The sequence below is a fragment of the Anser cygnoides genome, unplaced genomic scaffold, assembly GCF_040182565.1.
Source record: "Anser cygnoides isolate HZ-2024a breed goose unplaced genomic scaffold, Taihu_goose_T2T_genome scaffold_52_1, whole genome shotgun sequence".
In the NCBI taxonomy this organism is placed as follows: domain Eukaryota; kingdom Metazoa; phylum Chordata; class Aves; order Anseriformes; family Anatidae; genus Anser; species Anser cygnoides.
The window spans coordinates 646,521-666,903 of NW_027103075.1; the positions used below are offsets into that span (position 1 = coordinate 646,521).

Sequence of the window (20,383 nt, forward strand, 5' to 3'; positions counted from 1 at the left end):
CGGCGGGGGGAGGGGCCGGCGCTGGCCCCGCCCCCTTCTCCCCCCTCCCCCCCCCTCCCCCTTTTATCTCCAAATCGGGATTGGTTTTTTTTTTTTTTTTTTTCCTTTTTTTTTTTCTTTTTCGGACTCGAAATAATAATAAAAAAACAAAAAGCCACAAAAACTCCGACAGGCCCCGCCCACAGCCTCGTTTTCGCGCCTCCGGGGGGGCCCCGCCCCCCATCTCACCCCTGCCGTGGCCCCTTTAAGGGAAGGGGCGGCCCCGCCCTGTGATGTCATTGCCCGTTTAAGGGAGGGGGCGGCATCGCCGCTTTAAGAGCCGGCCCCCGCCCTCCGCGCGCGCTGCCGCCTCCCGCTCTTAAAGCGGAAACGCCAAATATGGGGAAAGGGGGGGGGGGGGCGGGGCCACCGCTGTCAGTCTTAAAGGGGCGACGCCTCTCGCGCCGACCCGCTCTTAAAAGGGCGATGCCGGCCCGGCGTGGGGCCCACCGGCCCGCTTCTTAAAGGGGTAACGCCGATTTCGGGCCGGGGTCCCCCCAACCCCCCCCCCCCCCCCCCCAAGGGCCCCAAAAAGCCCCGAAATGGCCCCAAAATTTCCCTTCCCCCCCCTTCCCGGGCACTTCCCGAGCGCCGCCGCTCTTCCTGAGGGACGCGATGACGTCACGGTGACGTCACCGGGCGCTGAGTCAGCGGGGGGGGGGGGGAAGAGCATCCGGCCCCCCCCCCCCCCCCCCCCCCCCCCCCCGGGGCCTTTTTGGGGTCTCCCCAATTTCGGGGTCCCCAGGGCGGGGGGGGGGCCCAACACCCCCAGATTTGGGGACCCCCCCATTTGGGGACCCCCATCGCCCCCATTTTGCCCCCCCCCCCTTTTGGTGTCCCCCCCCCCCATTTGGGGTCCCCTCCCCCCACTTTGGGGTCCCCCTTTATAGGGACCCCCCCCTTAGGGACCCCCATATTTAGGGACCCCCCCCCATTTTAACCCCCCATATTTAGGGCCCCCCTATTTAGGGACCCCCCCCCATATTTAGGGCCCCCCCCCCATATTTAGGGACCCCCCCATATTTAGGGACCCCCCATATTTAGGGCCCCCCCCCCCATATTTGGGGACCCCCCCCATATTTAGGGACCCCCCCCATATTTAGGGACCCCCCCCCCTATTTAGGGACCCCCCCCCCATATTTAGGGACCCCCCATATTTAGGGACCCCCCCCCATATTTAGGGACCCCCCATATTTAGGGACCCCCCCATATTTAGGGACCCCCCTCCCATTTTAGGCCCCCCCCCCCATTTTGGGGTCCCCCCTCCCCATTTTAACCCCCCCCATATTTAGGGACCCCCCATATTTAGGGACCCCCTCCCCTTCTAGGGAACCCCCCCCCCTGCTCCCCCATTTTGGGGTCCCCCTCCCCATTTTAACCCCCCCCCATATTTAGGGACCCCCCCCCATATTTAGGGACCCCCCCCATATTTAGGGACCCCCCCCATATTTAGGGACCCCCCATATTTAGGGACCCCCCCATATTTAGGGACCCCCTCCCCCATATTTAGGGACCCCCTCCCCCTTCTAGGGACCCCCCCCCATCCCCATTTTTGGGGTCCCCCTCCCCATTTTAGGCCCCCCCCCCCATATTTAGGGACCCCCCTCCCATTTTAGGGCCCCCCCCCCAATTTCACCCCCCCCATCCTTTCTCTCTCCCCCTTTACCCCCCCCAGGCCCCTCCCCCCCAGGCCCCTCCCCCCTTTATCCCCTCCCCCTCCCCAAGCCCCTCCCCCCCTCTGCCTTCATCCCCCCCCGCCCCCCCCCCCCGCATTCGGCCATGGCGCGGCCGCTGCTGCTGGGGCTGCTCCTGGGGGCGCTGCCCCCCCCCCGCCGCCCCCCAGCCCCGCTTCAGCCCCGAGGTGAGGACCCCCCCCCCGCGGTGACGTCATCGTGACGTCATCACCCACCCTCAGCCCCCCCCCCCTCAATTCCCTCCCCCCCAAACTTTTAGGGACCCCCCCCCCCCCCTTTACCCCCCCCCTTTGCCCCCTTTGACCCCCCCCCAAACCCCTCCCCCCCCCCCCCCCCCAATCCCCCCCCACCCCCCAATTTTGGGGCCGATTCTCCCCTTTTTGGGTCTCCCCCCCCCTTCTTTGTCCCTTCCCCCCCGAGCCACGTTGCCCCCCTCCCCCCTCCCTTTTCCCAAATTTTCCCTTTTTCTCCCCTTTTTTTTTTTTTTTTTTTTTTTTCCCCGTTCCTCGTTTTTTGTTTTTTTTTTTTCGGTCCCTTTCCCGGTTTTTTTTTGGCTTTTTGCCCTTTTCCGCCCTTTTTCGGCCCAAAAAAAGCACGGGACGTGTCCGGCCGCCCCCGGCCCTTTGTCCCGGCTGCCGGCTCTCCCTGCCCCCCCCCGCAACACCCCCACACAACCCCTCCCCCACCCCATAACCCCCCCCCCAATCCCATTAATCCCCCAATCCCCTAATCCCCCCCAATCCCCTAATCCCCCCCACCCCGTAATCCCCCCGTAACCCCCAATCCCCTAAATCCCCCCAACCCCCCCAAAACCCCCTAATCCCCCCAAACCCCCCAATCCCCCCAAAACTCCCTAATCCCCCCAATCCCATACCCCCCCCCCCCGCCCAATTTTCCGCCCCTCCCCCCAGTCACGGGACAGGCGGCGGCGGGAGGCGGGGGGGGGGGCTGTCACGGGACGGACGCGCCCGAAAGAGGCATGGGGAGGGGCGGGGGGCTCAGAACCCCCCCCAGACCCCCGCCCATAACCCCATAGCCCCCCAAATCCCCCCACAATCCCCTATAACCCCCCCAAATCCCCATAAATCCCCCATAATCCCCATAAATCCCCCATAATCCGCCCCCTAACCCCCCCGTATGCCCCCCCCATATCCCCTATAATCCCCTATAGCCCCTCCAGATCCCCCGTAGCCCCCCCATGCCCCCCATAACCTCCCCCAAAATCCCCTATAAGCCCTGTGTCCCCTTACAAACACCCCCATAGCTCTCCACAACCCCCATATAACCCCGCCATAATCCCCATAAGCCTCCCTAACCCCCCACAATCCCCCCCCCAAATCTCCCCTGTAATCCCCCATATCCCCCCTCTATCCCCCATAATCCCCCACAACCTTCCACCCCCCCCCCATAATCCCCTATAACCCCCCGTATCCCCCAAATCCCCCCATAATCCCCCCAGCCCCACCATAATCCCCCATAACCATCTCCTAATCTCCTCTAATCCCCCCATATCCTGCCCCAATACCCCCATGTCCCCCTATAATGCCCCATAATCCCCCCCCAGCCCCCCCATAATCCCCCCAATCCCCCATAACCCTCTCATAATCTCCTATACCCCCCCCATAATCCCGCCAATCACCCCCATAGCTCCCTATATTGCCCCCCCAATCCCCCATATCTCCCTCCCAATCCCCCCCTAATCCCCCGTAATCCCGCCCAGGCCTGGCTGCAGCAGTACGGGTACCTCCCCCCCGGGGACCTGCGCGCCCACCCCCAGCGCCCCCCGCACTCGCTGGCAGCCGCGCTGGCGGCCATGCAGCGCTTCTACGGCCTGCGCGTCACCGGCACCGCCGACCCCGACACCATCAGGTGGGCACGGCCGGGGGGCGCTGGGCCGCCAGAGGGCCTCTGCGGTCTTGGGGTGTTGGGACTCCAAATATCGTCTATGGTTCTTGGGGTGTTGGGCCTCCAAACGGCCTCTATGGTTCTTGGGGTGTTGGGCCTCCAAATATCATCTATGGTTGTTGGGGTGTTGGGCCTCCAAACGGCCTCTATGGTTCTTGGGGTGTTGGTCCTCCAAACAGCCTCTATGGTTGTTGGGGTGTTGGGCCTCCAAACGGCCTCTATGGTTGTGGGGGGTGTTGGGCCTCCAAATATCATCTATGGTTCTTGGGGTGCTGGTCCTCCAAACAGCCTCTATGGTTCTTGAGGTGTTGGTCCTCCAAATAGCCTCTATGGTTCTTGGGGTGTTGGGCCTCCAAACGGCCTGTATGGTTGTTGGGGTGTTGGGCCTCCAAATATCATCTATGGTTCTTGAGGTGTTGGTCCTCCAAGTGGCCTCTATGGTTCTTGGGGTGTTGGTCCTCCAAACAGCCTCTATGGTTCTTGGGGTATTGGGCCTCCAAACGGCCTCTATGGTTCTTGGGGCGTTGGGCCTCCAAATATCATCTATGGTTGTTGGGGTGTTGGTCCTCCAAACAGCCTCTATGGTTCTTGGGGTGTTGGTCCTCCAAACAGCCTCTATGGTTGTTGGGGTGTTGGTCCTCCAAATGTCGTCGTTGTTTTTGGGGCTGTTGGTCCTCCAATCGTCACCGATGGTTGATGGGCTGTTGGTCCTCCAGACACCAGTAATGACAGTAGAGGGGTTGGCCCTCCACTCCTCGATGGTTTTGGGGCTGTTGGTCCTCCAAACCTTGGTGGCCGTCGGGGTGTTGGTCCTCCAGATGTCACCAGTGGCCGGTGGGGTGTTGGTCCTCCAACCAGCGTTGGTTTTGGGGGGGTGTAGGTCCTCCAAACCTCACTAATAACAGTAGAGGTGTTGGTCCTCCAAGAGTTCCTGTTGGTTGGTGGGGTGTTGGTCCTCCGAGCGTTGTCGATGTTGGGGTGTTGGTCCTCCAGACGTCACCTACGGTTGCTGGGACTTGGGTCCTCCAACCGTGGCTGGGTCTTGGGGTGTGGGTCCTCCAAATATCACCTATGGCTGTTGGGCTGGTGGTCCTCCACACGTTATCAGTGGTTGCTGGGCTGTGGGTCCTCCACTCCTCGATGGTTTTGGGGCTGTTGGTCCTCCAACCATGGCTGTTGGCGGGGCTGTGGGTCCTCCAACCACCCTCTATGGTCGTTGGGGTGTTGGTCCTCCAGAGGTCACCTACGGTTGCTGGGACTTGGGTCCTCCAACCGTGGTTGGGCCTTGGGGTGTGGGTCCTCCAACCGTCGTTGGTGTTGGCCTGTTGGTCCTCCAGCTCTCTCTGGCTGTTGGTCCTCCGAGTCTCTATGGTCGTTGGGCTGTTGGTCCTCCAAACGCCACCTATGGTAGGTGGGTGGGGCGGAGGTCCTCCAGCCCTCTATGGTTACTGGGCCGCTGGTCCTCCAACCCTCCGCGGTCACTGGGGTGTGGGTCCCCCCAGCTCTCTATGGTTCTGGGGGGGCCGCGGGTCCTCTCTATGGCCGTGGGGGTGTTGGTCCTCCAGCGCGGGTCCTCCAACCCCCAGGGCCATGCGCCGCCCCCGCTGCGGGGTCCCCGACAAGTTCGGGGCCGAGCTGAAGGCCAACGTGCGGCGGCGGCGCTACGCCATCCAGGGCATGAAGTGGGAGCAGCGCGAGGTCACCTACTGGTGCGCACTGGGGGCACTGGGAGCGCTGGGAGGGGGCCGCTGGGAGCACTGGGGCGGATACTGGGAGCACTGGGGAGCATTGGGAGCGCTGGGAGGGTTCTGGGAGCATTGGGAGGGGGCTGCTGGGAGCACTGGGATGGACACTGGGAGCACTGGGGTGGTTACTGGAACCCTTGGGGTTACTGGGAGCACTGGGAGGGGCTGCGGGGAGCACTGGGGCAGATACTGGGAGTACTGGAGGCACTGGAAGGGCAGCCTGAGGGGGGGGGGTGAGGGGTGCTGGGAGAGCTGGGAGGGCCCCTTCTATTGGTTTTTGGGCACTGGGAGCACTGGGAGGCCCCCTTCTATTGGTTTTTGGGTACTGGGAGGCCCCCTTTTGGTGGATATTGGGTACTGGGAGCACTGGGAGGCCCCCTTTTGGTGGTCGTTGGGTACTGGGAGGCCCCCTACTATTGGTTTTTGGGCACTGGGAGCACTGGGAGGCCCCCTTTTGGTGGATATTGGGTACTGGGAGCACTGGGAGGCCCCCTTTTGGTGGTCGTTGGGCACTGGGAGGCCCCCTTCTATTGGTTTTTGGGCACGGGGAGCACTGGAAGGCCCTCTTCTATTGGTTTTTGGGCACTGGAAGCACTGGGAGGCCCCTTCTGGTGGATATTGGGTACTGGGAGCACTGGGAGGCCCCCTTCCATTGGTTTTTGGGCACTGGGAGCACTGGGAGGCCCCCTTTTGGTGGATATTGGGTACTGGGAGCACTGGGAGGCCCCCTTTTGGTGGTTGTTGGGTACTGGGAGCACTGGGAGGCCCTCTTCTATAGTTTTTGGGCACTGGGACCACTGGGACCCCCCTTCTATTGTTTTTTGGGCACTGGGAGCACTGGGAGGCCCCCTTCTATTGGTTTTTGGGCATTGGGAGCACTGGGAGGCCCCCTTTTGGTGGTTTTTGGGCACTGGGAGCACTGGGAGGCCCGCTTCCGGTGGCCGTTGGACACCGGGAGCGCCGGGGGGGGGACCCGCGGTGAGGCCGTCCTCCCTCCCCCCCCCTGCCCCTGCAGCATCCAGAACTACACCCCCAAGGTGGGGGAGGCGGCCACGCTGGGCGCCATCCGGCGGGCCTTCGCGGTGTGGGCGGGCGCCGCGCCGCTGCGCTTCCGCGAGGTGCCCTACGGCGAGGTGCGGCGGGGCCGGGCGCCGCCGGCCGACATCGTCATCTTCTTCGCCGAGGGCTTCCACGGCGACAGCACGCCCTTCGACGGCGAGGGCGGCTTCCTGGCCCACGCCTACTTCCCCGGCCCCCACATCGGCGGCGACACGCACTTCGACGGCGCCGAGCCCTGGACCGCCCGCAACGATGACCTGAGCGGTGAGTAGGGGCTTGGGGGGGGGCTGGGAGACCCCCGTTGGCCACCTCGGGGCTTCGTTGGTTGACTCGGAGCTCTTTGGGCCCACCTTCAGCTCTTTGGGCCCACTTTCAGCTCTTTTGGCCCTTTCGTAGCTTCGTTGATTCTCCCCCGTTGGCCACCGTTGACTTTCGTTGACTTCTGTTGGCCCACTTGGAGCTCTTTTGGCCCAACTCGGAGCTCTTTGGGCCCACTTTGAGCTCTTTTGGCCCACTTGGAGCTCTTTTGGCCCAACTCGGAGCTCTTTGGGCCCACTTTGAGCTCTTTCGGCCCCTTTGAGCTCTTTTGGCCCTTTCTGAGCTTCATTGATCCCTCCCAACAGCCACCGCTGACTTCTGTTGACCCTCATTGGCCCCCGCTGGCCCCCATGGACCCCCCCGTTGGCCACCTTGGGGCTTCCTTGGTCTACCTGGGGCTCTTTTGGCCCACTTTGAGCTCTTTCGGCCCCTTTGAGCTCTTTTGGCCCTTTCTGAGCTTCATTAATTCCCCCCCAGTTGGCCACCGTTGACTTCTGTTGACCCCCGCTGGCCACCATTGCCCCCTGTTGGCCACCTCGGGGCTTCATTGGCCACCCTGGGGCTTTGTTGGCCAACTTGGAGCTCTTTTGGCCCCCTTCGGACTCTTTTGGCCCCACTTTGAGCCCCATTGACCCCCTTTAAGTCCCCCATTGGCCACCGTTGACTTCTGTTGACCCCCGTTGGCCCCCACAGACCCCCCCAATGACCCCCATTGGCCCCTAAGGACCCCCCCCCGTTGGTCCCCGTGGGCCCCCATTGGCCCTCACTGACCCTCATTGGCCACCTTTGACCCTCATTGGCCACCGTTGACTCCCATTGACCCCCATTGGCCCCCATTGGGTTCTTTTGGCCCCCATTGACCCCCGTTGACCCCCATTGACCCCCATTGACCCCCATTGACCCCCGATGACCCCCGTTGACCCCCAATGACCCCCATTGACTCCCACTGACCCCCGATGACCCCCATTGACCCCCATTGACCCCAGTTGACCCCCATTGACCCCCGCCGACCCCCGCCGACCCCCGCTGACCCCCGCCGACCCCTCCCCCCCCCCAGGGAACGACCTGTTCCTGGTGGCCGTGCACGAGCTGGGCCACGCGCTGGGCCTGGAGCACTCCAGCGACCCGTCGGCCATCATGGCGCCCTTCTACCAATGGATGGACACCGAGGCCTTCGTCCTGCCCGACGACGACCGACGCGGCATCCAGCAGCTCTACGGTTGGTCGCCACCCCCCTCCCCCCCCCCAAAAAAAACCCCGCCCTCGGCACTGACCCTCCCCCCCCTCCCCAAATTGTGACCTTCCCAGGGACCGTGATGGGCCCGAGCCTCCCGCCCGCCGGCCCCGGGACCACCGCCCGCCCCCACGACCCCGCGCGGCCCCCGGGCCCCCCGTACGGCCCCCGGATCTGCGACGGGGACTTTGACACCATCGCCATGCTGCGGGGGGAGATGTTCGTCTTCAAGGTGGGGGCAGGGCGCGGGGAGCGTTCCCACCCCCCCCTCCCCCTCCTTGACGTCCCCATGGTGGGGGTGTCCCCACGGTGGGGGTGTCCCCACGGCGGGGGTGTCCCCACGGCGGTGACGTCATGGGGCGGGGTGGGGGTTTGTCGGCCAATAGGAGCGGTGGTTCTGGCGCGTGCGGGACCGGCGGGTGATGGACGGGTACCCGCTGCCCATCGGGCAGTTCTGGGTGGGGCTGCCCGCGGGGATCAACACGGCCTACGAGAGGAAGGACGGGAAGTTCGTCTTCTTCAAAGGTGGGGGAGGGGCTGGGGGGGTGGGGGGGGGGTGGAGGAGGTGGGGGGGGGTGGCTATGGGGCAGAGGCCACGGGGGTGAGGAGGATGCGGGGTGGAGGATGTGGGGACGGAGGATGCGGGGTGAGGAGGATGCGGGATGGAGGATTTGGGGTGGAGGTTGTAGGGCAGAGGCCATGGGGTGGAGGCCACGGGGGTGAGGAGGATGTGGGGGGTGAGGATGGAGGACACGGGGGTGGAAGGTGTGGGGATGGAGGACGTGGGGACGGAGGATGCGGGGTGAGGAGGATGCGGGATGGAGGATTTGGGGTGGAGGTTGTAGGGCAGAGGCCATGGGGTGGAGGCCACGGGGGTGAGGAGGATGTGGGGGGTGAGGATGGAGGACACGGGGGTGGAAGGTGTGGGGATGGAGGACGTGGGGACGGAGGATGCGGGGTGAGGAGGATGCGGGATGGAGGATTTGGGGTGGAGGTTGTAGGGCAGAGGCCATGGGGTGGAGGCCACGGGGGTGAGGAGGATGTGGGGGGTGAGGATGGAGGACACGGGGGTGGAAGGTGTGGGGATGGAGGACGTGGGGATGGAGGACGCGGGGGTGAGGAGGACGCGGGGTGAAGGATTTGGGCTGGAGGATAAGGGGGTGTGGAGGACGTGGGAATGGAGGTTGTAGGGTGGAGGTCATGGGGGTGAGGAGGACGTGGGGTGGAGGCCGTGGGGGTGAGGATATGGGGTGGAGGTTGTGGGGTGGGGGTTGTGAGGTGGAGGCCATGGGGATGGAGGCCATGGGGCGAAGGCCATGGGATGGAGGCCGTGGGGCGGAAGATTTGGGGTGGAGGCCGTGAAGACGGAGTTTTGGGGACGGAGGCCGTGGGGGAGGGGCCTTGGGGGGGGGGGGCGTGTCCACGGCCGACCCCGCCCCCGCCCCGCCCGCAGGGGACAAGCACTGGGTGTTCGACGAGGCCGTGCTGGAGCCGGGCTACCCGCGGCCGCTGCGGGACCTGGGCCGGGGGCTGCCCCACGACCGCATCGACGCCGCCCTGCTCTGGCTGCCCAGCGGCAAGACCTACTTCTTCCGGGGCAACAAGTGCGTCTTCTGGAACCTTCTGCGGCCTTCTGGGGCCTTCCGCGGCCTTCTGGGACCTTTCGGGGCCTTCTGGGGCCTTCCAGGGCCTTTGGGATCCTTCCGGGACCTTTTGGGGCCTTCGGGGGTCTTCTGGAACTTCTGGAACAGTCTGGGAGCTTTCGGGGTCTTCTGGAACCTTCTGGGACCTTTGGGATCCTTCTGGGGCCTCCTGGGACTTCTGGAACCTTCTGGGGCCTTCTGGGGTCTTCTGGGGCCTTTTGGAGCCTTCCAGGGCCTTTGGGATCCTTCCGGGACCTTTTGGGGCCTTCTGGGGTCTTCTGGAACAGTCTGGGAGCTTTCGGGGTCTTCTGGGACTTTTGGGATCCTTCTGGGGCCTTCTGGGACTTTCTGGGACCTTCGCAAACCTTCTGGGGCCTTCTGGAACCTTCTGGGGCCTTTGGGAACCTCCTGGGGCCTTTCCGGATCTTCTGGGAACCTTCTGGGGCCTCTACCTGGGACCTTCTAGAACCTTCTGGGGCCTTTTGGGACCTTCCGGGACATTCTGGAACCTTCTGGGCTCCTCTGGACTCTTCTGGGGGTCTTTTCCTGGAACCTTCTGGGGCCTCTTCTTGGGACCTTTTGGGGCCTTCTGGAACCTTCTTCGCGGGCCGTCCCGTTAACGGCGTCCCTGGCCCCGTAACGTCCCCTGACCCCATAACGAGGTTCCCGACCCCGTAATGAGGTCCCCGACTCCATAACGACGCCCCTGACCCCGTAACGAGGCCCCCGACCCCATAACGAGGTCCCCGACCCCGTAATGAGGTCCCCGACTCCATAACGACGCCCCTGACCCCATAACGATGCCCCTGACCCCATAACGAGGTCCCCGACCCCATAACGATGCCCCTGACCCCATAACAACACCCCCGACCCCATAACGACACCCCTGACCCTGTAACGATGCCCCCGACCCCGTAACGAGGTCCCCGACCCCGTAATGAGGTCCCCGACTCCATAACGACGCCCCTGACCCCATAACGATGCCCCTGACCCCATAACGAGGTCCCCGACCCCATAACGAGGCCCCCAAACCCCATAACGATGCCCCCGACCCCGTAACGACACCCTGACCCCGTAACGAGGCCCCTGACCCCATAACGAGGCCCCCGACCCCGTAACGATGCCCCCAACCCCGTAAGGACGTCGGTGACCCCCCCCGCCCCCCCCCCCCCAGGTACTACCGCTTCAGCGAGGAGCGCGGCGCTGTGGACCCCGAGTACCCGAAGGGCATCGAGGTCTGGGGGGGGGGGTCCCCGAGTCCCCCCGCGGCGCCTTCATGGGGCCCGACGACGGTGAGGGGGGGGGGGGGGAGGGGCGCATATCGCGATATCCCCGTGTCCCGATATCCCCGTGTCCCTGTAGCCCCATACCCCGATATCCCCATATCCCCATATCCCCATGTCGCGACATCCCCATGTCCCAATATCCCCATATCCCGATATCCCCATATCCCAATATCCCCATATCCCGATATCCCCATATCCTGGTATCCCCATATCCCCATGTCGCGACATCCCCATGTCCCAATATCCCCATATCCCGACATCCCCATATCCCGATATCCCAATATCCCCATGTCACGACATCCCCATGTCCCAATATCCCCATATCCCCATATCCCCATATCCCGGTATCCCCATATCCCCACATCCCCATATCCCGGTATCCCCATATCCCGACATCCCCATATCCCGATATCCCAATATCCCCATGTCACGACATCCCCACGTCCCAATATCCCCATATCCCAACATCCCCATATCCCCGTATCCCCATATCCCGATATCCCCTTATCCCGATATCCCTATATCCTGATATCCCGATATCCCCATATCCCCATATCCCGATATCCCGATATCCCCTTATCCCGATATCCCTATATCCTGATATCCCGATATCCCCATATCCCCATATCCCGATATCCCGATATCCCCTTATCCCGATATCCCTATATCCTGATATCCCGACATCCCCATATCCCCATATCCCGATATCCCTATATCCTGATATCTCCGTCCCCATGCCCCGCTATCGCAATGTCCCCCCCATATCGCGATATCCTGCCACATCCCAGTGCCCCCCCCAGCCCGATACCATCCCATATCGCGATGTCGCCCCGTATCCCGATACCTCCCCCGACCCCGATACCTCCCCGTATCCCAATACCCGCCCGTATCGCGATACCCCCACCCCCACCCCGATACCCCCACCCCCACCCCGATACCCCCACCCACATCGCAATACCCCTGCCCATATTTCAGTATCCCAATACCCCCTCCCATATCGCGATACCCTCACCCATATCACGATATACCGGCTCCTATCGCGATACCCGGGCCCATATTGCACTACCCGGGCCCATATCGCGATACCCGGGCCCATATTGCGCTACCCGGGCCCATATCACGATACCCAGGCCCATATCGCACTCCCAAGGCCCATATCGCGCTACCCGGGCCCATATCGCGCTACCTGGGCCCATACCGCGATATACCGGCTCCTATCACGATACCCGGGCCCATATCACGCTACCTGGGCCCATACCGCGATGCCCCCTCCCACCCATATCGTGATACCCTCACCCGTATCGCGATATACCGGCTCCTATCGCGCTACCCGGGCCCATATCACACTACCCAGGCCCATATCGCGCTACCCGGGCCCATATCGCACTACCCAGGCCCATATCGCGCTACCCGGGCCCGTATCGCGATACCCAGACCCATATCGCGATACCCAGGCCCCTATCGCGACACCGCGGCTCATATCGCGATATATACCCCCCCAGCCTTCACCTACTTCTACAAGGGCGGCCGCTATTGGCAGTTCGACAACCAGCAGCTCCGCGTCACCCCCGGCTACCCCAAGTCGGCGCTGCGCGATTGGCTGGGCTGCGGCACCGAGCCCCGCCCGGGCCCCGGCCCCGGCCCCGCCCCCTCGGGCCCGCCCCCCCCCCGGCCCGCCGGGGGGCGGGGACACCGAGGTCATCGTCATCGAGGTGGGGGCGGGGCCCGGCGCCGTCGCCGCCCCCCTGGCGCTGCTGGGGGGCGCGGGGGCCCTGGCGGCCCTGGCCCTGCTCTGCCGCCGCCGCGGGGCCCCGAAGCGGCTCCTGCGCTGCCAGCGCTCGCTGCTGCCCCGCGTCTAGGCCACGCCCACGCCGCCCAGGCCACGCCCACGCCGCCCAGGCCACGCCCACCCCGCCCAGGCCACGCCCTCGCAAGCCACGCCCACGTGCACACAGGCCCCGCCCACGTCAGGAGGCCCCGCCCCTTCCCGGCCACAAGCCCCGCCCACTGCCCCCACCCCCCTCCGTTACTCCCCTCCCAGTCAATGGGGGCTGGAAGGCCACGCCCACTCTCATCAGGCCACGCCCACAATCACTCAGGCCACGCCCACATTCCCATATATGGCCCTGCCCCCACCCCCCACCCCCCCCCCCCCAATACATATGGAGGCAACGGGGGCTGGGAGGCCACGCCCCCTCCCGGAGGCCACGCCCACTTTACCAGGCCATGCCCACACCCCCAAAGACCACGCCCACTTCACCAGGCCACGCCCCCTCCCGGAGGCCCCGCCCACCACGAGGCCACGCCCCCGCCCTCCTGTCCCCGCCCCCTTTCTCCTGCCCGCTGTGGGCGGTGCTTCCCGTGGCCACGCCCCCCTCATGGTGCTCTGGGCGGGGCCTCTCCTTGGCCCCGCCCCCTCCTCCCGAGGCCCCGCCCCCTGACCTGGCTGGGCGAGGTCAGCGGCTTGGCCACGCCCCCTCCCCCCTGACCCCGCCCCCGCCGCGGGACCGGGGGGGCGGGGCCTGCCGGAGGGGGCGGGGCCGTCCGTAGAGCGGAGGCCTCCGATTGGCTGCCGGCAGGGAGGGGGGGCGTGGCCAAATATCAAGGCGCGGTGCATGGCAGGGGGCGGGGCTCTGAGGGAGGGGCGGGGCTATGCAAACGAGGGGGGCGGGGCCCGGTGTATATAGGGGGGGGGAGGGGCCGCGCGTTTTTCTTGTTTTTTTACCGTTTTGGGGAAATTTTTTTGGGGGGGGGGGGGGGGGTGGGGGAGGGGAGCCCGGGGGGGACCCAACCCCCCCCCCCCCCAAATCCTGCGGGGCGGGAGTGGGGGGGGAGAGGGGCGACCGGGCCCCGCCCCCGGGGTGGGGTTGGGGAGGGGTAATTAATTAATTAATTAATTAATAAAGAACTGACGGACGATAATGGGTGTGGTGCGGGGACGGGGACTGGGAGGGGCTGGGAGGGACTGGGAGAGACTGGGAGGGACTGGGAGAGACTGGGAGGGGGCTTGGGTGGGCTGGGAGAGGACTGGGAGGGACTGGGAGGGGACTGGGAGAGACTGGGAGAGGACTGGGAGGGGACTGGGAGAGACTGGGAAGGGGCTGGGAGGGACTGGGAGGGGCTGGGAGGGGCTGGGAGGCTTCTGGGGGGGTACTGGGGGAGTCTGGGAGGGACTGGGAGGGACTGGAGAGGACTGGGAGAGACTGGGAGGGGACTGGGAGAGACTGGAAGAGGACTGGGAGGGGGCTGGGAGGGACTGGGAGGGACTGGGGGGCACTGGGAGGGGGCTGGGGGGCACTGGGAGGGGGCTGGGGGGCTTCTGGGGGGGTACTGGGGGAGACTGGGAGGGAGTGGGAGGGACTGGAGAGGACTGGGATAAACTGGGACAAACTAGGAAGGACTGGGAGGGACTGGAGGGCACTGGGAGGGAGCTCCAAGCCCCTCCCCCACGCGATGACGTCATCAATGACATCACCAATGACATCACCACAAGTTCAGTTCTCAAGGCCCAGCTTTATTCCGCTCCAGGACGCTCCGAACCGGTCCAAACTGGTCCAAACCGCTGGTTACTGCTCCTTGCTGGTCCGTACTGGTCCGTACTGGGGCCCCTTGGGGCGCAGGGCGGGGCTGGGCGTGGCCTCGAGGCCCCGCCCCCTGCCGTGGGCCCCATCCAGGGATTGGCTCAGGGCGAGGGCGCGGCGCTGCGGGAGGGGGCGGGGCCGAGTCAGGCTGCGCGTGGCCGCCAGGTGGGCGTGGCCTCGGGGAGGAGGGGCGGGGCCATGGGGGGGGGTCACGTGACCACTCACCGCCAGGGCCTCGTCCTCGCGGCGCCGCCGCTGCTGCCCCCGCCAGAGGGGGGCGGGGCGTCCGTCTGGGGGCGGGGCCGTGAAAGAGAGGGAGGGGGCGGGGTCAGACCGAGCAGGCCACGCCCCCCTCCGTGCTGGCCACGCCCCCCCGTGCTGGCCACGCCCCCTTTCCGCTAAGCCCCGCCTACCTGCGAAGGACCAATCCGGGAGGTCGCGCAGCGGGCCGTAGCCGGAGGCGCTGGGGGCGAGGCCACGCCTACGGGGGACGAAGCCACGCCCACTTTAGCCCCGCCCACTCCTTATTTGGAGCCCGCCCCCCCCCCCTTCCCCCTCCCACCGCCATATAAGGAGTGCTTACGTCACGCGCCATTGGCCAATCCGGACGGGGGGGGCGGGGGCGGGGCGCATGGCCCGGGCCTGGAGCTCGGCTGGGGGGGGCGGGGCGAGGAAAAGGGGGCGTGGCCACGCGCAGGCCACGCCCCCAATCGAAGCCACGCCCCCCTCATCTCCCCCCCTCCCTCCCCCCCCCGGCTTCCCTTCAAGCCCCGCCCACCTCAAGCCCCGCCCACCTCATAGCCCCGCCCACCACCCACAAGCCCCGCCCACCGCCCCGTAGCCCCGCCCACAACCCCCCCCGGTCTCTCTCCCCCTCCCGCACCCGACCCCCAGGCCCCGCCCACCGCTCCCTGGCCACGCCCACAGCCCCTGGCCACGCCCACAACCCCCCAGGCCCCGCCCCCTAGCAACGCCCCTGGCAACCGCGGCCCCCCGTACCGAGCCGCAGCGCCCTGCGCGCCGCCATGGCCGCCGCCGGAAGTGGCTCGCGGCGCAGCCCCGCCCACTTCCGCCCCACGTGGCCGCGGCTGCACGCGGGCGCCGCCATGTTGTACGGCACCGCCGCCGCCATCTCGTGGCGGCCGCCATTTTGCGGCGACGGCGGCCGCGGGGGGCCAAAAAGGCGCTTGGAAACCTCCCCCCGACCCTCCTAAACCCCCCCCAAACCGCCCAAAATGGCCCAAAACGCCGCAAATGAGAGGCACGAGGCGGAAATTCGGGTAAAGGAGTGGTTTATTGGCCCCCCCCCCCCTCAGCCCAGCGTCTCCTTCCACGGCCTCTTGGGGGGCGCCGGGGGCGTGGGGGCGGCGGGGGTGGCGAGCGGGTTGTGGCTGAAGGTCTGCCGCAGGGGGCCTGTTGGGGGGGGGCATGTGACGTCAGCAGGGGGCGGGGCTTGCTGGAAGCCCCTCCCCCTCGCCCCTCAGGCCCCGCCCCCCGCTCACCCTTGGCCGCCAGGTCGAGGTGGTGCCGCAGCCGCCACTCGCGCTCCTCGCCCCGCTGGGCCGCCTGCGCCTCCCGCCAGTCTGAACGGGGGGGGGAGAACGACGTGAGACCCCCCAAGCCCCTCCCCCACCCCCCTCACCCCCCTTTTTCCCCCTTTTCCCCCCGATTTCCCCCCCCCCCCCCAGACTCACTCTGCCGCAGCTTCGCCAGGACCCCCTCGGCGGAGGGGGCAGAGCCAGGCCCAGCGGGGGGCGGGGGCGGCGGGGGGGCGGGGACGCGGAGGCGGGCGCGGACGGCGGGGACGCGCAGGAGGCCGGTCTGCAGCAGGCTGAAGCAGTTGGAGGTCAGCCAGTAGAGGAACACCGCCTGCCGCGGGGACACGGCCACTCAGCGCGGGGACACGCACACCGCTGGTGCCGGCAGGTAAATCTGCCCGGCAACAGGTGACGCGTACCGGGGCCACGCCTACTGTTGCCTAGCAACGGCTTGGGGGTGAGACGCTGCTGGGTAAATCTGCCTGGCAACAGGTGACGTGTGCAAGGGCCACGCCTGCTGTTGCCTAGCAACAGCTTGCAGGTGGGGATGCTACAAGGTAAATCTGCCTAGCAACAGATGATGCGTACAGGAGCGGGGCCTACTGTTGCCTAGCAACGGCTTATACCAGCAAGGAATTCTGCCTGGCAACAGGTGATGCGTGCCAGAGCCACGCCTACTGTTGCCTAGCAACAGCTGGCAGGGAGGCGCACTGAAAAAGAAATCTGCCCGGCAACAGGTGACGTGTAGTGGGGCCACGCCCCCCGTTGCCTAGCAACAGCTTACAAGCAGGGCACAGAAATCTGCCCGGCAACAGGTGACCCATCGCTACGGCCACGCCCCCAGTTTCCTAGCAACAGCTTAGCGGGGAAACGCCATTGGCTGAATCTGCCCGGCAACAGCTGAGGCCCCGCCCCCTCCGAGCCCCGCCCCATCAGGCCACGCCCCCTTTTGGGGAGATCCCGCCCCTTTCAGCAAGCCCCTCCCCCTTCCAGGAGGCCCCTCCCCTTTCACTAAGCCCCTCCCCCGGCCCCGCCCGGCTAAGCCCCGCCCCCCCGCCCGGCTAAGCCCCGCCCCCCGCCCGGCTAAGCCCCACCCCCGCCCCCAAGCCCCGCCCCTTCCGGCCCCGCCCTCACCGTGGGGAAGTGCAGCACGAAGGGCAGGACGAGCAGCGGCATCACGCGCAGCGCCTGGCGCATCGCCCCCGCCCCCGGGCTGGACACGCCCGTCTCCGCCCCCAGCTGGGAGGGGCAGGGGGGCGGGGCTAGCGACGGGGAGGGGGCGGGGCCAGCGCGGGGAGGCCACGCCCCCTCCCCCCTCCCCCCCCCCAAAGACCCCGCCCGCCTTTGGGTAAGCCCGGTGTGTTTACGCAGACCCTACCCAAACGTTGCCCCTTAACCCCTCCCCTTCAATTCCCCGCCCACTTAAGCCCCTCCCCCTTTAGGCCACGCCCCCCGATGTTCACACCCACTTAGGCCACGCCCCTTTAAGCCACGCCCACCTCGAGGCAGTGATGGGCAGGACATCCGGCCCCTCGGGGGCCCCGAGTCCCCTCCCACCCCCTTCAGGCCCCTCCCACCCGGATTTTAGCCCCTCCCCCTTTAGGCCACGCCCCCCGAGGCTCCTCCCACTTAAGCCCCGCCCCTTTAGGCCCCGCCCACCTCATGCACAACCCATACACGGGAGTAGAAGCGAGACACACAACGCATCGGGGACCCCTCCCACCCCCATTTAAGCCCCGCCCACCGCCTTTAAGCCCCTCCCACCCACCTTTAGGCCCCTCCCCCTTTAGCCACGCCCCCTTTAGTCCCGCCCACCTCGAGCACGCCCCACGTAGGCGAGCAGGGGCGGGACATGCGGCGGGCCGGGGGCCATGAATCCCCTCCCGCCCCCCCTTCCCCGCCCTTTTAGGCCCCTCCCCCTTTAGCCCCGCCCCCTTTAGGCCCCGCCCACCTCGAGGACGAGCCAGGTGGAGGCGGTGACGAGGAGGGGCAGGGCGTACAGCGGGTCGGGGGCCGAGAGGTCCGGGAACCAGCCCAGCCCCCCCCGCTGCAGCCCCGGCACCGGCGCCGCCGCCATCTTCTGCAGCGCCAGGAAGAAGGAGACGAAGAGCGGGGTCTGCGCGAAGCCCCCCCCCGGGTGGGGGGCGTCAGCGAGGGGTCGCGACCTTTGACCCCGCGCCCTCCCACACCCCGTGACCCCGCCCCCCGCCCCCGGTACCTGCACGAGGGGCACGAGGAAGCCGCGCAGCGGGTGCACGTCGTGGCGCCGCTGGTAGGCCGCCAGCTCCGCGTAGGCGCGGGTCACTGCGGGAGGGGGCGGGGCTAGCGCGGGACACGCCCCCGGGTGGGAGGCCACGCCCCCTCGGGTGGGGACACGCCCCTTTTAAGGCCCCCCCCCCGGTAGCACCACTGCCCCTGCACGAAGCCCTGCCCACATTGAGGCCCCACCCACAAGACGAAGCCCCGCCCCCTCTCCTATAGCCCCGCCCCCTCTATTAGCCCCGCCCCCTCCATAAGCCCCGCCCCCTCCATAAGCCCCGCCCCTTTCCTAAGCCCCGCCCCCCTCCCCGACTCCTATCCCCGCTCCCTCCCCCTTTAGCCCCTCCCCACCCCCTTTAGCCCCGCCCCCCGGCCACACCCCATTAAGCCCCGCCCCTTTAGGCCCCGCCCCCCTCTTTTAGCCCCGCCCACCTCCCCTAGGAGCCCCTCCCCCTTCCGATAACCCCCCTCCCTTCCCCTCCCCGCCCCCCTCCCTCCCCCCATGGCTCTCCCTCCCCCTTTAACCCCACCCCCTGACCACACCCCATTAAGCCCCGCCCCCTTTAGGCCCCGCCCCCTTCTTTTAGCCCCTCCCACCTCCCCTAGGAGCCCCTCCCCCTCCCAATACCCCCCCTCCCTTCCCCTCCCTTCCCCTCCCTCCCCCCACAGCCCCTCCCCGCCCCCCTTTAGCCCCTCCCCACCCCCTTTAGCCCCTCCCCGCCCCCCTTAGCCCCGCCCCCCGGCCACACCCCGCTAGGCCCCGCCCCCTTTGGGCCCCGCCCTCACCCCGCAGGCGGTCGCTGCCCCGCCGGGCCTCGGCCAGGCGCTGGTGCAGGCGCTGCAGCTGGGGCAGGTGGGCGCCGAGCCGGGCGGCCTCGCGCTGGCCCCGCAGCACCAGGGGCAGCAGCGCCACGCGGGCGCCCACCGTGCCTGGGGGGGGCGCAGGGGGGGGTTGTAGGGTCCCGAGGGGTCCTCGCGGCCCCGTAGGTCCTGCCCGAGCCCCCGGGTCTGGCCCTGACCCTATAAATTCCTCCCCACCCCCCTTTTCCCACCCCCAACCCCTTTTTTCCACCCCCTCCCCAGCCCCATAACCCCCCCACGGCCCCATAACCCCCCCCAAGGCCCCATAACCGCCCCCCCGGCCCATAAATCCCCCCTAAAGCCCCCTTTCTCCCCCCAAATCCTCCCTTTTCCCCCCCCAAATGCCACTTTTCCCCAACCGAATCGCCCCCCCAAGCCCCTCCCCGACCCCCCAGACCCCCTTTTACACCCCCAAACCCCTCATTTTCCCCCCCAAATCCCCCCCAAACCCCCTCCCCAACCCCACAAGACCCCTCCCCACCCCATAAACCCCCCCCAAATCCCCCCCCAACCCCTTTTTTTCCCCCCAAATCCCCCTTTTTCCCCAAAAAATCCCCCCCAAGCCCCCTCCCCGACCCCACAACCCCCGTACCTGGCCCCATAAACCCCCTCCCCACCCCATAAATCCCCCCCAAACCCCCTTTTCCCCCCCCCAAATCCCCGCTTTTCCCCCCCAAATCCTCCCTTTCCCCCCCCAAACCCCCCTTTTTTCCCCCCAAATCCCCTTCCCCCCCCTAAATCCCCCCCAGACCCCCTCCCCGACCCCACAACCCCCCAACCCCCCCTTTTTCCCCCCCAAATCCCCCTTTTCTCCCCCCAAATCCCCCCAAACCCCCTCCGAGACCCCCAAAACCCCCCTCCCTACCCACCAAATCCCCCCCAGCCCCCCTCCCCGACCCCCCAGGCCCCCTCCCCGACCCCCCAGGCCCCCTCCCCGCCCCCGTCGCCCCGCTCACCGAGGACGATGGCGGCCCACCAGGGCAGCCCCGCGTGGAGGTGCAGCCCCTGCAGCGCGCTCTGCACCAGCCCCACGGGGGTCCAGGCCCCCAGCCCCAGCTCCTCCAGCAGCACCTCGGGGGGCTCCGGCCCCACGGCGGGGTCGCCCGGCCCCACAACGGGCTCCTGCCCCGCAGCGGGGGCTCCCTGCCCCGAAACAGGGGCGTTTTGCCCCACTATGGACTCATTTTGCCCCAAAACGGCCCATTTTGCACCATTATAGGC

General features: G+C 66.9%; 4 protein-coding genes across 4 annotated transcripts; 2 read left to right on the plus strand and 2 right to left on the minus strand.

Moving 5' to 3' along the window:
* The first annotated feature begins 1,799 nt into the window (after positions 1–1,799).
* Positions 1,800–13,556, plus strand: LOC125181815 (matrix metalloproteinase-14-like). The gene is given in 11 exon segments (XM_066989569.1): positions 1,800–1,900; positions 3,454–3,602; positions 5,225–5,347; positions 6,399–6,706; positions 7,818–7,979; positions 8,069–8,226; positions 8,381–8,519; positions 9,448–9,598; positions 10,812–10,878; positions 10,881–10,929; positions 12,426–13,556. Coding segments are annotated over 10 exon segments (2,199 nt in total). The 5' UTR covers positions 1,800–1,900; positions 3,454–3,546; the 3' UTR covers positions 13,412–13,556.
* LOC136789519 (uncharacterized) lies at positions 10,940–12,419 on the plus strand (the record flags this gene model as incomplete). Its single annotated transcript, XM_066989570.1, has 1 exon — positions 10,940–12,419. A coding segment is annotated over exon 1 (1,368 nt), but the record flags the coding sequence as incomplete, so codon positions are not given.
* Positions 13,557–14,416: 860 nt separating the features above from the next.
* LOC136789518 (large ribosomal subunit protein mL52-like) lies at positions 14,417–15,651 on the minus strand. The gene is made up of 5 exons (XM_066989568.1): positions 15,504–15,651; positions 15,088–15,157; positions 14,918–14,985; positions 14,730–14,794; positions 14,417–14,624 (listed from the first exon to the last, which is right to left on the minus strand). Exons 1-5 carry the CDS (start codon positions 15,634–15,636, stop codon positions 14,490–14,492), a joined length of 471 nt encoding a protein of 156 aa, XP_066845669.1. The 5' UTR covers positions 15,637–15,651; the 3' UTR covers positions 14,417–14,489.
* A 128-nt stretch (positions 15,652–15,779) lies between these two features.
* On the minus strand, positions 15,780–20,383 carry LOC136789517 (mitochondrial inner membrane protein OXA1L-like; the record flags this gene model as incomplete). The annotated part of the gene is made up of 8 exons (XM_066989567.1): positions 15,780–15,917; positions 16,007–16,087; positions 16,199–16,373; positions 17,177–17,281; positions 17,994–18,158; positions 18,261–18,346; positions 19,088–19,231; positions 20,119–20,383. Coding segments are annotated over 8 exons (1,122 nt in total), but the record flags the coding sequence as incomplete, so codon positions are not given.